General features: G+C 37.9%; 1 protein-coding gene across 4 annotated transcripts in view; it reads left to right on the top strand.

The window, feature by feature from the left end:
* COG5 (component of oligomeric golgi complex 5) overlaps positions 1–17,563 on the top strand; it is a 189,768-nt gene that overhangs the window by 153,383 nt on the left and 18,822 nt on the right. For all 4 annotated transcript variants that reach the window (XM_064505671.1, XM_064505685.1, XM_064505677.1 and 1 more), the window contains exons 15-18: positions 10,532–10,642; positions 12,714–12,776; positions 13,586–13,689; positions 15,114–15,351. In XM_064505671.1, coding sequence (XP_064361741.1) covers positions 10,532–10,642; positions 12,714–12,776; positions 13,586–13,689; positions 15,114–15,351 — 516 coding nt within the window. The remainder of the gene's footprint in view (positions 1–10,531; positions 10,643–12,713; positions 12,777–13,585; positions 13,690–15,113; positions 15,352–17,563) is intronic.

Genomic DNA, 17,563 nt, shown 5'->3' with positions numbered 1-17,563 from the left:
CTTTCCACTAGGACCAAAACCGAGACAACCGATTTCTCTCTCATAGCCTTTCAAGCCAGTTTATATTTGAACTTGTGACCTGCAGGCGCAAGTTCTGTCTTCAGCTACTGTTGTGTTCTTTAATGCTGCTTCAGTGGCTTAGTATCTTACTGTTACCAGTAGTGATCTTTTCAATTTTCCATTTTCAGTAGATATTCAGCATTAATATCTCCCTATTCAATATTGTTGGTCTACTAGCTAGCTGTTCAGAATAGGTCAGAATAGATCATTTGGGTTTTTTTTTTTTTTTTGAGTTTAAAGAGGTAGACTGTGAGAAAACAGACCTTATGCTTCTTAATACCACTCTAAAAATTTTATTTTTATCTTTTAAATTTACTGCAAAAAGGCCAATCCTTTCCTTGGAGAATGATGAAAAACCAGTTTGTAATTACTGAGGTTTAAAGTGGATGACAACTTTCTGCACATCCCACCCATCATCATAACTATTGCTGATGCTCTGGCAGATGAGTCTTGAATTTTTTCTTTATTTCTTTCTTTGCACATTTATGGTGCATCGGATACATGATAGTCAGTGGAAAACAGCCTGCTGTTTGTCTTTGGTGATGTCGTTTTGAAAGCTTAATGCTATCATGCTATGGCTTCATTGGTCTTTCAGAGTCCCTTCCTGAGATTGCAGTTACACGTGCTCCGTTTTTTGTTTTTAACTTTATTGTTTAAAAATAATATGTTATTTATTGATGGTTTTCCTTGGTTTGTAAACACTGTTGCAATGAAGAGAATGAGGAGTGAAAATGCTAAAAGACCAGCTGGAATAGAGAAACAGCAATTACTTCAGCTTAAAGTCTGAGCTGAGAAAGAGACAGCATCTTTACATGGAATTTTCACAATGTCATTTATAGAAGAAAAAGTGTCTGTCATGCTGAATGAGGGGAATGAAGATGTAAATAAGCTGTATGCAGTGAGTTTTATAGATTATAAGCAATATGAATAGTTTATTTTGGTCCAAAATGTTAAAGGCTGAGTATATTGTAACTGATCCAGAGACTGTATTGGAAGGCAATGGTTCCATCAGTGAAATTGTTAACGAAAGGGAAATGCCAAGGAAGATGCAATTTAAGTGTTAAAATATCGCAAATACAAAACAGTTGGATGACAAGGACTGGCTCTTAGTCTTCTCAGAGTATTCATGGAGACAGGATTTTTTTCTGAACCTTTCCATCTAAACTTAGTGTCTGACTAGGAAAGGAAAAGGCAGAAATGGGCTAGACTAAAAAAGTTCTCCCCTGTTTGTGCCCCTGTCTGCCTAGTAGTAAGTAAAAATATCCATAACATATTGCAAGAGAGAAAGATGTCGATGTAGGAGGGCTATAATTCTGGTTTCTTAGGGAAATGGAAAAAAATTAAGACCTCATTTATGGAGTAAAGTGTTTGTTGGGTGGCTTTACCAATATGTATTCCTAAGGAAAAATACAATATATGCCAAACAAAAAAAAAATTGTTTCACTCATTTAATTTATACCAGTTCCCTGGGATGAAAACTTTCAGTTGTGTGAGCTGCATATCAGTTAGGGTGTTTACTGGCATGACTATATGTTTTGGGGTATCTCATTTCCCCCTCCCCCCATCTTTCTATCTGGTATAGCTAAATTTAACTAGCTGAATAATGCAATGAAGTGGGGGAGAATGGTGAGGAGAAGGAGAGAGGAAAGATTGCCTGGAAATGAATTCTTCCTGGGAAGGGAAAATACTGTTCAGATATTGGAGTTGCGGTACCAGATTTCAATTCCAGCAAATTTATGAGGCCAGTGATGGTTTTGAATTGAAAAGCATGATGAATCCTCCTTGTAATGGCATAAGGTAAATTTCTGATTGTCATTTTTGTTATGTGAGCTTACAAGAGTTAATCCATGTCTCGGATGCTATATTTTTGAATACATTGAACTGTGAGCTTTCATTTGAGGGTGAATCGCTCTTCAGGACGTATTCCAGCAGTGCGATTTGTCTGAGAGTTCCAGGGATAGGTACCTCGTCCTCCTGTCTACATGACGAACATTGTGAACTTTGGAAAGGAGAATGAAAAGTAGTGAGCTCGCAAATAGTCGGTAACAATAGGGAAATGACGCTTAGGGAAAGATTTTCTCTGAATAACAGGTCAGTTATGATGGTGTAAATGACGTGAAAGATGAAATTTCCCTCACTTCTTTTGGAGATACGTGTATTAATGTTTGTATTGTGTTAAAGCAGTAATTTGAAGACGTGGCATTGCTGTCATTGAAAACATGCATCTGTGCTGCTTAAATGAGAGAACGCATAAATATGAATTCAACATTGGGCACATTAAAGGAATGCATTAATAGGTATTTCAATGGGGTATGTGGGAGGCTATTATATGCTAAAATAATTTCAGGAAGGATTACTATTTTGCTGTACAGTAATAAAAGCTAAAGATTGCAGTGGGTCTAGTTGAAAATGATCAGAGGTCTGATAAGGTTTTGTAAATTCTTTTCTTTTCAATGGAAAGATCACAAGAGTTTTGCAGGAAAGGCTATTTGAAAGCTAATTATCATATTGGCTAAAAATACGTAGGATTTCCTAGCTCTTAAGTCACGCAACTCCACCCAAATTTTTGAAATTGAATTACAAATCCAGAGGAAAGAATGGCATTAAAAAGTATCTTCATGAAACATTTTCTTCATTCTCATGTTGTCTTTTGCTGGTTACAGCATGACTCACATAACACATGTGCAGGTTTTTTTTAAAAGAGATATTGGCTCAACTCCAGCAAAAATTTATCCAAGCAGAAAAGGCTGGTTTGGAGTGCACTGTGTACTTCATTTTATCTTGCTGGGAAAGTGGATTAAAAGACTGCTTTAAATCTAAGCATGTAATTTTGCTATCAGGTAGAAAAAGAGCAAGACTGCACGATCCTTACAGTATTTTGTATAGCGCTGTCTAGATTATTTCATACCAGATTAAATTCTGTGATTCAGAAGGAATTTATATACGTTTAGTTAAATGCATGTCATTACTTTGGAATATCGTAACTTTGGAACAACTCATAAATTAGAGTTTGACAATGTAAACCTCATTTGAAATTTCCACAGTAGAAGTATTATAATCGCAATTAATGCATGGACTGATGCAAATGGCATTTAAGTAAGTTGGTTATGGTTTTTATCTATAGGTGAAAATCACCCTACCATGTTGGATTTGCCAGTCTCCTGTGTGTTGGGGAGGGATGTCTGCTCTTCTCCTCTGGAGGTGCATTCTTGATATTCTCCGTTTGGTTGGGGCTAACAGCTATTTGGATGACATATAAAATATGATTAATCTTTCAGTCATTAATTTGGCAAGCATAAAAAATTCATTAAATTGTTACAGTCAGAGGTATGAGGATCAACACACATTGTCCCAGAAATCCTCCTGAGACTTGGTTTAGTCAGCTGGAGAAATCTGAGTCTAGAAAAATGCAAATAAAAGGGATGTGATTTTCAAAAGCTGACAAATTATTCCAGCTGCTTTAGGTCTAGGATGTTCTGAGATTCCTTGAAAGAACTGGTTTTAGGTGAATTAGTGCCAACTGCTTTCTGAAAGGGCTGTTTTAAATCATCTCAGTATTTAAGGACCGTGAACCACTTCTCACTTTTGATTTTGTCCAGTGCATTTTGTCTCAGATGATTCAAAGATTTAGAGATAAATAGTGCCTTTTCTGTTACAGAAAAAACGTTTTCTATTTTTCTTCCATGTCTTCTGCTTTTGAAGATATTAAGGAAGAAAAGAAAAAAAAAAACAGAAAGGCCCCTGAGGGAACAGTTAGATGGCTGCTGTTGTTCAGGCATGAACAGTATGAATGTGATGTTTGTTCCTGTTCTTGGTTAAGGACCTAAATGTCCCTCTCATGTTAATTTCAAATTTTTCTTCCCAAGGAATGACTCTGTTTTCTATTAGATTTTGAACGTTGTCACTAAATAGATCCTTTTCTATATTTATGGAATATAAAATTTTCATTATTCTGAGGAAACAAAAAAAAACCTGGAAGCTACAAGAATGCCCTGAGGGTGCAATAGAAATTTTTTAATGTACATTTTAAATTATTGTCTGAGTCCATGGCTTATTCGTTTCTTCATGACTTGAAATATTTCTTCTTTGAAAAATTAAGAATCATTTCAAGAACATAAAATCTTATTTATGATTTATTTTTAAATTTTAGTTGGTCTTTTTAAAAGCAAAGCATTTATTTTAATTTAGTCAAAGAACTTATTTACTGCATTGATGCATTCATTCAAATCTTACGCATTGAACCTCTAAATTATGTCTCTTTTCTTTTTGCAAATTGTCCTCTAAGTAGCTGATAGTCTAGCTGGCATGGCTAGCAGAGTTCAGGTTGTTATGGCCAATCCTATGTAATGTCTTCCATAAAGTTCACGGGATACTAAAACTCTTTATTTTTCTGTTGTGCTGTCATATTTTTACATAAAGCAACAAGCTGATTCCAGTAAACTTGTTTTTCTTAGATGGGATGAGATTGTAAAATGCTCCTTTTGCCATATGGAAAACATTAAACCTAGTAGTAAATCATCTCAGTTATTTGTAGCTTATGGGAGAAATCCCAGGGCCAAGCTCTATTGACTCAGAAACTCTGTAAATGGATTCTATGTTTTATAATAAGTTGTAATGATCAGGCAGGAGGCCAAGTACCAGATGGATTGATTGCTTTCTGCCAGAGGTATGGCCACATCAGCTGCCTCTATTAGAAATGTATTTATTCTTGAAAATGTCAGCTTGACAACTGGAGTTCAGTTTGTGTTATCAAAACACATTAGTCTCGTGATCTTAGAGGAAGATCAAATGCTTTGTCGAGAGGCACTACTTTAGTCTTATTTTGATTTAAGATCTTCTCAGTACTCCTTCTAAATTATGATGTTATTGCCTGATCTTTGAAGAGTGGGTTTGCTGAGGCTGTTTTAGAATGGAGAAATTAAATAAATGGAGTTCTCTAAATCTGTCATGAAGGATACACGCAAGATCTTAGTGCGAAACTGAGCTTTTCCACAAAATTTTTAATCTGTGAAGGCAATGGCAGCAAAACAACAAGCAAATCAGTGTTTCTTCTGAGCTGCCACCTGTTGCAAGAGGGGAAGTTAGTTACTTGGAATTGAAGTTAAACAAATTATAAACTCTTGAAAAGATGTATCAATAGGCTGAGCTTTTCTATGGGAAAAAGACAAACTCAGCATTTATTATAGCCCAAGAGAGAAGACTGATGATTTGATTCATGCCTTAAACTAAATTCTACATTCACTGCTTCGTGTAGAAAACAAAAACTTAACCCAAAGAAGTCGTATCACAGCACATGCCTCAGCATGTGAGATCAAATCGTGATGCCAAATTAAATGTCTGTTCGTAGGGATTGAACATAGAAAAGTGTAAAACCCAGAAAAATAAATTTAGGTATTTCCAAGACATATTTCCAAGGCAGGTCTACACAAAAGGGTGCAAGAAAATCTACAGGGTGAAAATTAATCTTACATCACTTCAGTCAGAATAGATATTTATATCTTCATTATTAATTTAGATTCCCTTTATAGTTAGTGGAGAGAAATGGGTGCTTACAGGTGCATCTACCCATCTCTTAACGTAGAGTCTCTAAAACAGATTAGCTGAATTATTCAGTGGAAGTACTTATTTCTCTCCTCTGTGGTTTCCTGTATTTGGTCAGGTGAATCACTCCTGAGATCTTCTGTGCTGCGCAGCATACTGGCCAAACATGAAGCACATGCAATTTTGAAGCAGCGTGACTGTGTTAGTGTACTTAAGGATCCAAATTAATAGAAACTATTTTATTGAAGGATTTCTGAATTTGGTCAGAGCACAGTGCTGGTCATGGCTTACAGTTTCTCGACCATGTCAGGCATGTCCGTTGGTCTTGGGACTGCTGATTTGCCTTTGTGACAGATTTTTTGTGTATTGCACAAGCTTCTACAAGTGTCTCTTTTTGGTGCAGTAAAATACTCAATAAATTTAAGCTACTTAATTTTTTATATTGCTCTCCATCTTAATAATACATTCAAATCAAAGCAGTTTTTGTATTATTTATATTTTCAGATATATTTCTGCTGTAATATTTTGTTCTTCTTTAACACTTGGAACTAGGTAGACAAAGTAGTTCAGACTGATGTCACCACTCAGATTTAAAGGCAAACAGTTTTCATTAAATTACTTTCAGGGCACTGGTCTCCATTGCAACTGTTATCATATTTTCCTATGTGTTAAGGCCCATGCAAATCAAGCTTCAAACCGATGGCAGCTGCCTGTTGCTCTGCTTGTAGACAGGGAGTGTTGGGATTAGATACTTTCTGCTGTCCTGGAATGGGTAATTTTCAATATTGCAGTCTTTCTCTTGAGGGAAAGACTCTTTCTCATCAACCCAGCTGTTGAGTTTTTACCACAAAGAAGAAAAATTTTGGCCTATCAGATGTGGTTGAATTTGGGCTAATGAGTTTGGAAGTTATTTGTTGGAACCATTTGTTGGACCTGCACAGACATCATGACTCCATAAGCCTTATTTCCTTTAGAAACTTCATTTAAAAAAAAAATGTGTGCATGAGGGGAACAAAATAGAGACATTGGTTGTCACTCTGGACAAAAACCACCTCTCATTCAGTGTGGTACTAGGTTTATGGCTTTCACTGTCAGGGGTAAGTCCTTTCTTTGCTTGAGAAAGGGGTTGTTAACCCCTTTCCCTTGCCAGGTGTCTTAAATGAGTTCTCTCAAACTCATTTCTCTAAAATTTAGCCAGATTGACTCTCATTAAAAACCCAAATTGTTAGTCCTCAGCCTCTGTGGAATTATTAGATCTGAGAACAAGTCTTCTAGCCCAGCTTCCTCCAGCTGGTCAGCTGTTAGATTTGAACCTGCCAAACATCAACCTCCTGCCTTCAAGAGTATCCTCGCATGGGTCTCAGAAAAGCAGTACCTGCGGTGTTTCCTTCTCATTTTGGTCTAACAGCTGTGCTTTGAGTTTTCATGAAGTGCTTCATGTCTCCCTGTGGAACAGACGCTTATGTTCACATTCTTGAGAGTACCACAAGTCTCTGCCCTTGTCCTAGTGCTTGGCTGCATGGTACAAAAACCCTGGCTAATATTTGCCAGTGGGAGACTTTTCTCCCTCACTGGCATCTCATGTTGCCAGTGGTGTGGTAGGTCGTGTTAGCCAAGGGGAGGTAAATGCTGACAGGTCACCCATTTTAGAATTGTCCCTTGGCGGTGAATGGAGTGCCTGAGGTTTGCTAGTGCCCATGAAATTGCTCTAAATAGTAGACAAATTTTGAAGTAAAAGTGAAAAGAGCCTACTCCAGTGGAGAGCAGAAGAAATCACTTGCTATATTTAGAGACAGATGCAGACAAATGGAAGAGTTACAAGCCGATTGTTACTACTCGTTCAAGCTTGGCTTGGTGATGGTTCCTCTTCCTCTCTATCCTTTTCAGCTAGTGGACTCATGCCAGGCTAACTCCCAGGGTGACTGGCAGTACCCTGGTGCTGGGTCCTTCAGATAAGCTTTGCCTTCTAGTTTTTCCTTTCCCAAAATAGATTCAGATTTGTGATGGAGTCACCCTTTCTGTCCTCCCCATTTCTGTTGAGCATAAATGCACCCTTATAGCTTGCAATTCTTGATACATGTAACAGATTGAAAAGATACCAGATTTTGTTTCATACACTAATGCCCTCATGGTAAAGATTGCCTTTGAAATGTGTCCTCCAGCCACATGGATGTGGCTTCACACTTGCTTGACTTGATCTATTTACACAGTGCAATTCCCAGCAGTCATGTAAGAGATAAAGAGTTGCGTTACCACTGTGCTTAACTGCACAAACTATGTACAACACAGAACTTTAAAATTACTTGCTATATGAATGAGAGTGATGGCAGTGGTTCATTGATAGAATCAGGTATGATAGAAAACAAGTGAACTGACTGATGGATGATTGTGTGTTTAAGTAAACGGGACATAAGCATAGTTTGTTGGAACTAGGGAGACGCATTGATGGTATTTTCCTGTGTGGATAAAGGATTGTACAATGGATATCAGAGGATTCAAGAATTCAGTCTGGATCACCTGGGAAATATCGGAATAATGATAAACTTCCTGAAATTCAGATCCATGCTAGTGGCAAGGTGAATGTACAGGAACCCTGCTGGATAGCTCTCAGTGCCTTAAGGCAAGATCATTGAAATCCTTGTGGTGATAGCAAGAGATGGGAATGAGCAGCTAAGACTTGTGCTATAGCTGGTAGGGGGGCATGTCCATGGTAAAACTTCATGAGAAGCAACCTCGGTGAGCCCTGGGCTGCCAGGTCCTTTTGTTAGTTACAAGAGTGAAGTTTTCTTTTAGAATGCATCGTATTAGACCAGTAATTTTACTTCAAAATGTACAAGGGATCGATGCATCTGTCTGTCAAAATTCAGACCGATTAATTTCAAAGAATTTAATATTGATAACAGTTTTAGAAAGTTGATTGCCTTTAAAATGTTTTCAGATTGTGCCTGTGTACTGTGCACTACTGCTGACTGCAAGAGTTGCTTGTTCCTGCAGAAGGGACTTTCTGTTTTTACTTACAAGTTAGGTTTTTTTACTAGCAGAAGAGACATGGAATAATGGTTTCAAAATGTCTAAAAAAAAAGAAATTTTGAGATCTTTACAATCAACTCTGAGGGTCTAAAATTTAAGAGATTAGGATGAAAAAATTCACTGTGCTGATAGAGTGTCTTTTGTGCTTAATAGTTGTGAATGTGCAGAAAAACAGTTGCTTGTGCTGAGTAGTCTGTACAGTGCTTAAAAAAGATGTGAAGAAAGTTTATGGGGATCTGGGAGTGTGGTCAGCCGCATGGACAGGGTGTTTTTCTGCACAGCTGCTTTGTTATTCATCTGCAAAGCCATAAATATGAGAAGTAGAATTTTTAAAACCATTCGGGTCTGTCAAACTGAAATATTAGGAAGCAAACAGAAATGTACCTAGATTACATGGCTGTTCTCATCAGGAAGGAGGGAAGCTGCTGGAGCTGATATACCATATTTATCTGCTAGTCTAACGATACATTCTGATGTCAAACAAGAGATGTTGGAAAAGGCCTTTTCCTCTGCAAAAGCCTCAGAAACCTATTTATCCTGAAATAATCCTTAAATTTGAAGAAACTGGAATGAACTGATACTGTCACTGTAATGCCGAGCATGAAATTGTGTTTCTGTGTGCTTGCAAGAACTTGTCTAAAACTTCATTATTAGCGATGTTGGCAAACACTAGATAACTTTGCTTGCATGATGTCTGTTTATGCTGAATGGAAGCTGTGAGAAGTAAAGGAATAGCCTTTCACTAGTAAAGATTTATTGTTTCACATGACTTAAGAATTTTACTGTTATATTTGTTCCTTTTCTTCGTAAACAGTTTTTATTACTGAATGTTTTAGTTTTAGAGCAGGAGCCTGTCATAGGAGCTACAGCTGTGTTGTTAAGATATACGTCATGAAAGTCTCTTCATGACTTGTTCAATGAGCTGAGTATATTTTTGCTGAGAGAATTTTGGAGCTGGGCCTCTTCAGAACTTTTCTGGAAGATAAATTTGTATCCTGAAATATATATATAGCTAGGGAGATAATTATACCTCGGTAAAGCTTTCTATTAATAGCAATTCTTGCTGTGATATTTTGACATACTTCTTCTAGAATTCACATAGTCTTTGGTAAATTCTTTGTTTTTTTGTAGCTTTCTGTACATAAGAAAATTTCTAGTTGTTTTCCAATTACAATTTATTTTATTTTAAATAATAAACGTATGCTGTGGTATCCTTACAGAACTATTCTGTAATTAATTGCTATTTCTCTGTCATTGTGGATCTTTGATTTCTGTGGAAGTGATAAAAAATGCATGCATTGAGGAGTTTAAACATGAAAAAGTGCTCTTCGATTTTTGCTGAATGATTCATGCATAGAGCTCTCTTTAATGACGAAACTAACATTTTTGGTCCTTGCACTTCTATTTCCTGTGCTTGTACAAAGCACTAATGTGTACACAGCTGTAAGCCACCTATTAGAAGAAGCTGAGTTTTTAAGGAGAGGCTTGAATGGTTGTTAGAACTGTGGGCAGAAAGCTAGTATTTCATTTCCAGGTCTGCTACTGGCTTATACTGTCTCCTCAAATAGGTGACTTCAGCTGATTCTTAGATTATGAGGTTGGAGATGTGCTGGGACTGGGTATCTCTAAGCGATCTGGGACTGGTTGCTGTAGTTTTGGAAGCTGCGACAGCAGCCTGTCTTGGTTCTTGTTCCTGTTGTTTCAGTTTGGATTATCTGGAAATGTGGCGCCTTTTATGGAAAATCACGTGAACCGAGACTAGAGTTAAATGGAAGAACGTTGCTACCAAAGAATGAACTATGGCTTTCTTCCATGAACTAAATTTAGTTAGTTACCATTTTTAGGTGATGCTCTGTTTAGAGAATTGATACCGTTTTAACAATTTGTGCAATCACTGCAGCTGTCTACCCAAGGAGACGCCAGCCAGGTGATTGGACCTCTCACAGAGGGACAGAGAAGGAATGTCGCTGTAGTCAATTCACTGTACAAACTGCACCAGTCAGTTCTGAAGGTAGGCTTCGTTTGGTATGCGTCTTACTGACACGGTGTTAAGTTCTTTGCTTTATTGTATGCTTATTTTCCTATTAACTGATGAGAACTCCTACAGATATTTTTTAAAGTATTTATTTGGACAGCAGCATAAAAGAAAAACTGTATGTGCAAATTAGGACTAAATTCCAGCAACTGAATCTGTTTGTGTTAGCTTATTTTTACTTCTTAGTAGTATTTTTTGGCTTGTTTATTTTCTTATTACGTATTATTTTTCTAGTAAAATAGAAGCTATCAAAGACATGGATAACAGATAGTTCAAAAGCCATAATGGAAATTCTGTTGGCAGCTTCGACTGTAATAAATAGTAGAGAATGGCTATGGTTTTTGATGAGGGAGAACAGTATTTTAACTGGAGCACATGCTACAGACTCTAACAGGGTCAAATCTCACATTGCAAAACTGAGCTGAGATCAGTGATGGTTATCGGGAGCTCATCAGTCAGTTTTGCATGTAGATGTCACCAAAAAATAGCTCTCCATGTAAGAACAGGAATGTTTCTAGGTGAAGTGATTGATATTCCTGGTCTATTTTCTCCACAAAAGACTTGTTTTCTGTAATGACAAAGCCCTAAAAATAATTTTTATATTTGAATTTTCTGAAGTAAGTGTTCAAAAATGAGCTTGTAGCCATTATAGGCATTGGCTTGCATAATAATGTGATCAGGTGATCTCATCTTTCTCACCCCCTCATCCCTTCTCCTGTTTGGTCATGCTTTGTTAGTACCCTGATTCGTTTCAAAGTGGGTCGTGAACAATTTGGGTTAAGAGCTGCATCTTGCTATGCATTTGTGCAATGCCTTGAGATTGGTTGGTACTTAGGAGCACCACTGTGTTATGAACCACGTGCGACTATTAAAAGAGGAATGAAATACGTGTTTATAGAGAATAATCACATCTCACAGCTGGTGTTTTATGAGCTTAAACGATCATGCTCTTTCTGTTTTTCCTTATCAAGTAAGTTCTGTCTTTGTACTGGTCAGCCTGATAGCCCTTGTCTGCATCTGTCTCAGCTTAGGCTTATCTTTCTCAGAAGACCCTTGCTGCTTTTCCTCCATTGTAACCAAACTGAAAAGGAGAAATGGAGGCTGAAATCAAGAAAAGCACCAGCTCGGGAGTATCTCCATGTGTTGTTACTGTGACCAAAGTGTGGCCTGGAAATGTTGGCAGGGCTAAGCACGGTTCTGAACAATTCCAGTTTACTGACTCAGTGGTGCCAATGGTTACACAGCCTCTGTAAATTAAAACAAACAGATACGGTGGTAGTGGTAGTTAATCATAATTAAATCTTAGCCTCATTAGAAACAGGATCGTGAGTACTCCTGACTGTGGATATGTTTGAAGAATGTTAAAAAAGGCTTATAAAATTTGCTTGGATTTTGCAAACAGATGGTAGATCAACTTGTAAGTCTGCTTTCTCTGATGTATTTAGTAATGAACTCCATGGGCCTTAGTGTTGGAGGGAGATCTGGTATGATTCAGACTTTGAGTTTAGTAGTTATCTGGCTTAAAAATCTTCTAATATGGTATATTCATAACTAAGGAAATTGGTAGAATATTCCTCAATTCATTCCTTGACTTCAAATTGTATTATAGCTGTACATGCAGCTATTTAACACACTGCATTATAACAGTCATAGTACTGAGGAAGAATATAACCATTCTTCCAGATATTTACCAGAGAGCTGCTTGTACAGTTCTCCATAAATCCTACACTTAGTAGTAGGAGAATGCATCACTTAATTTTCTTCTTACTCTGCTAACCGTTCAGCTAAGTTTCAGTTGAACTCAGCTGAATCATTTCTTGGTCTGCAGTAGAAGCAGAGTCCATAAGAAATTTGACAGCAAAGGATTGATACTGGTGCATGGACAATTCTATCTGAATAGTTATTTATGGTTATTGATAGTTATTTATACCTCTGAACCACTCATTACTAAGAATAGTTCAGTATGTATTTTACTGAAATTAAATGTTATGGATTCCAGTCATTCACTGAATGTTGAGTATTTTAACAATTACTTCAAAATTTTTAGGTCATTACCAGTCAGAGCTCATTTCCAGCAGCTGCTGAGGAAACAATCACAACTGCCTTAAAGGTAATTGAACGGTCTGTATGCCCTAGGTTTAGGGCTGTGGTTTGCTTTGTTTGATATATTTAAAATGGGCACTTTAACTTCAGTTGTGTTACTCTTCCTGATATTAGTTTGTGTCAGTATAGTCTTTATGCCAACAGTGTACATTAATTTCAAATATTCAGCTACGTATGTGTTGCATGTGCCAAATCACTGCTTAAGTAGCATTTGCATTTAAGACTATTCTTATAATGGTTGGAACCCAAGTGACAAAAATCGGACTTTTTTTTTTTTTTTTAATCATCTCCCCCCCCCCCCCCCCCCCCCCCCCAATTGTGGCCTTTGTGCTACCTGGTGCTTTTTTTTCTGGGGGTTCTTGGCAGGGCTGTGTGGACGACAGCTATCCGCATCCACTCTGCTCTGCCCTTTGCTGGGGGTGGTCATACGCAGAGGAGAGGAGAGCAGCCTGCATATCTCTGGGGGATGAACGGCTGAACAAAGCGTGTACACCAAAACATGTATATTTACAAACCTGGAATGTCAGATTGTACTGCACCTTTTCAAATGAAAGCTTTACATACATACTAGTTGTAAACAGCCTTATTTCTATACTTTACTGATACAATCAAATGAAGATAAGTGTTATGTTAGGTGTTTGCCTTTTATTAAGCAATTTCTAATACAGAGTAATAAAACCCACTGTTGAAATGAAAAGGCAGCTGTGTGTAATGAACTGTTGATCCTTTATCAAGGTATTTTTAAGGTGTCAAAATGCAAATGCTTCTAGTTTCTGTTTCCTTATTTCTGTCTGTCTTTTTCTTATTCTATTTTAGGCAATCCATGATCTAATGGGTAGTGCCGTTCAACCGTTGCTGAACTCTGTAGGAGATTCAGTGGAAGCTATTATCATCACTATGCACCAGGAAGATTTTTCTGGGTAACTAGCACTACTTTTTAAATTTGCCATTGCCATAGTAAGACATCCTCATAAACATAATAAATTGTTATTGCCACAGTGTCCTTGCAGCAGGAGCCCTTGTTTGTTGGGGGAAGGTAATGTAAGAAGATCAATTAGCACAGAAAGCAGAATTAGACCTACCTATTGAAACAAATTACTCTAATCAGGTAGCACCTGTCTTTGTTGGTTTTTTTTTTCCCTTCCATGTCTGTTGATTAAAAATCATTTTAAAAAGAAAAGGAAACCAAGCAAGGGTTCCTGTTGTGCTTAAAAAAGATACCTCTTCTGTTTTGCAAGCTTATTTTTTTGTGAGCCATCCTCAGTGCTGTCAATACTTCATGTTTCTCAAGAAAAAGCATACAACTTCAGATTCAAAACTGCACATTTTTTTCCTTAAGTATTACTGGATATGAAATGGTTCAAAAAAAATGTTTATTGAAAGCTCAGATTTATTATATTATGCTATTTTTCTGTTAAATTTTAGATTAAAATTTCCAGTATTCTTTATCTGCAAAGATCTTCAGTCCTAGCTATACTTGACACTTTGTCCCTGAGCAGTAGTTTGGCTGGTATCTCTGTTCTGACATTGCCTGTATCATGTGTCCTGTGGATGCAGAAGATTTGGTCAGTAGACATCACTTTTCCCCTGCTTATCTGTTTTCTTTCTCAGAAACTCACTGAAAATATATTTTCAGAGGCATTTTTTATTTTCCTTTTAACTTTTTGTTAAACAATATTTTACCCTCTGTCTTTTTTGTTGCTGGCACTAGCAAAATACCTCTCTAGGTGGATAGACTGATGCCAAGCCAAGGGCTAAGTTCTTTTAGATGCTCTGTATGCTCAAGCCCCTGAGTTCGGGAGAGCTCTATTGGCTATGATTCAAAGAAAGAGACAGGTGATTGTTTCTGTGTTTCTATAGTTTCTGTGCTGCTTCTGTGCTAATTACATTGCTCCAAACCCAGGATTATAGAGTCAATCTAGGAAACTAATTCTGTGCAGAGAATGTGTTTGGAATAGGCTAAACTAGTAACCCCGTGACATGTGCTTATATTTTGTGATCCATTATTAGAGTTTTAAATCAACAGCTAGGACATTTAAATTTAGGGGCTGGAGTTGAGCTCTAGGCTCCAGGCTGATGGAGGCTCTGCGAGTTGGGTAGGAGGAGGTGATTTCCTTTATCTTGTTAGAATGGGAATGGCTGATAAAGAAGATTTTTGACTACAGTTTCAGAGGGAGCTACACACTCTTTATTCTGAGCAGAAATGAAACTCTATAATTCATGCCACTAAGGGGAAATTACTTCATGGGGTAGGAAGAAAATTAAAGAGAATCCAATAGTTTTTTGTTGGGTTTTAAAGATGAATTTAGCTGCCCTCATTTCTTTCTTCTTTCTTTTTTGGCAGATCATTACCAAGCTCAGGAAAACCAGATGTCCCTTGTTCTCTGTACATGAAAGAACTACAGGGTTTTATAGCAAGAGTCATGAGCGACTACTTCAGACATTTTGAGTGTTTTGACTTTGTCTTTGATAACACCGAAGCCATGGCTCAGAGAGCAATTGAACTTTTCATTCGCAATGCCAGTCTAATAAGGCCCCTTGGTGAAGGTGGGAAGATGCGGCTTGCAGCGGATTTTGCGCAGGTACACTTAATATTGAAAGGTATCAATACTTCTTCCGCCATCAAAATTTAAGCAGGCAGTTGTAGAAACTGGTGCCTTCTGGCACATGCATTGGATAGAGACTTCAGCTGTCGTAGCCAACTTAAGAGACAGGTATTAGGACACTTTCATTTGGGCCATTTTGATTTGGATTCAGCTACAGCAAGAATCAAGCCCAGCTCTTTCCGTTTTTGGCTTCTCATACAACTGTTACTTTTTTAAAGTAGACTAATCCATGCAATAGCCTCACCTTACATACTTTTGAGTAAATTTTTTGTATTCATGTACTCAGAAGTAGCAAACCAGTCTTTAACCATAAAAATTAAGGGGAATTTTTCCATTGCTTTCAGTGGGAAGGTTCAGTACCTTCTCTGTTTTGAAGATAATGGCATAAAGTAGGAGAGAAGAGGAGAGTTGACTCCTCCTCTGAGAGGAATATAGATTATTTTTGTAATTTTTGCTGCAGTACTGAAGTAAGTAGTATAAATTTGGGAAATATCTGTACCTAATTCTACAGTACAGAGCATCTGATCTGAGCACCTATTATTATAATACTAAAAATATCCCTCATTTATCTTTTTAAACACACATTTTTCTCTCTGACATGGCTTGCCTTTTATGTAAAAAATGATGGTATGTTTTCATCTCAGTGTGGGGGGATTTGCATGCTATTCCCCACTGTGCTGAGTGTAGCTCCTGAATGGACAACTGAGCGAAGATAAGTTTTCTGATTTCTCTTCTTTTTTATTGTGGAAGAAAAGAAATCAGGGTAACATTACAGTCACCGGTTTTGAATTCTTTCTTGTCTCCTGCCTTCAGCTATTGCTGCTTCTGGGGGCTGCCTTGTGTTTTCCTCATCTTCTTATTGCATCATATGCAATGTCTTTTTTAAGAGTGGACTTAATACAAGAACTAGCTGGGTCCAACCACCCCCATGCAGTCACTTCAACACTCTCTCCATGCCTTTGAGTATCTCTGCACAGAGCTCTTTAGGGTGTCCCAGGCTGCACATGGGGTTTATTGTCCAGACTGTCCTAGGCTCCTGTTGCTCAGAATAACGGAAAATGGACTGAAATGTTTTGTATATGAAGGCTGCCTTGTGTCAACTGGGGAGGGGGGGAGGTGTCTTCCCCTCCCAAAACCTGACGGTTTTGGAGGATTTGTCCAAGATGCCAGCTGCCCAGTAACCCTGTCAGGGAGGATGTCAGTGCTCAGAATAAGCCAGGAGTCCTGGGCAGATTCACTGAATATGCTTCCTGAACTGTGGCTGTAATGGACAGACATCGGGGCATTTTCTTGCTGACATTTGCATGGTGTGTCAAAGAAATGGCTGCGTCCCTCTGAACAGAAGGGGAGGTTGCTGCTGCTCCGGACTGGGAAGAGCCGGGTGCAGGTATTTAGCCAGACCTCTGACATGGTGGGAAAGATAAACTTTTCCTAAGGGCCATAAACTCTGTGTGCAGTGTTTTCAGGCTAGAAAGGCACAGCGTTTTTGGAGTAAACGTGACTCAAAGGAAAAGAGCTGCCTGGAAAGACACTGTGTGTGTAGGAGGAGGTTTGTTTATAAACCGTTTTTACTTGTGCTCTGTCTTGTAGAGTCATTTTGAATTTTAAATTGAATTTTCTCTACTAAAAAGAGCTATGTGTTCCTGCTTAAATTTTTTTTGTGTGATTTAAAACTCCTTTTGCTGTTTTGGGGTTACTTGCAAGAGGAAGATCTGGGCAGATCTACCTGGGCAGAGCTTTGGTTAACTTGAGGTCCTATCACAAACAGGTATGCAGTAGGTCAAACAACTTTGGGTTGCATCAGACTTTGGATAGCTCGTTAAACAGAGCTTACACCTGTTTTTGTCAGGGCACTCACAGTTAGAAAAAACATTGTTTTATTCTCAGCTGAATAGCTTTGACTGAGAGTCAGATTTAAAAAAGTTTGCACTACAAACTCTTTTCACTAACAAGTTGCCTCAAAACAGCAGGTGTATGTACACAGAAGGGAGACAGAACTGAGGTTTCCAATCCTTGTTCATTCAGAACTGGGTTTGGTGAGGTGCAGAATATGGCCAATTTTCCTGAGTAATGCTCAGCTACCTGTACAGTTGAGAATTATTGCTGTAATTCTGATGAACTTATATCCTCTGTTTTACACAGACTGCAGTGTCAATATTGCATTTTGTTATCCTGTGCATTACAGATA

The sequence above is a fragment of the Dromaius novaehollandiae genome, chromosome 1 (assembly GCF_036370855.1).
Source record: "Dromaius novaehollandiae isolate bDroNov1 chromosome 1, bDroNov1.hap1, whole genome shotgun sequence".
NCBI classification, from domain to species: Eukaryota; Metazoa; Chordata; class Aves; order Casuariiformes; family Dromaiidae; genus Dromaius; species Dromaius novaehollandiae.
Note: the sequence above shows the minus strand (reverse complement) of the source record. Positions and strands in the feature narration are given on the sequence as shown.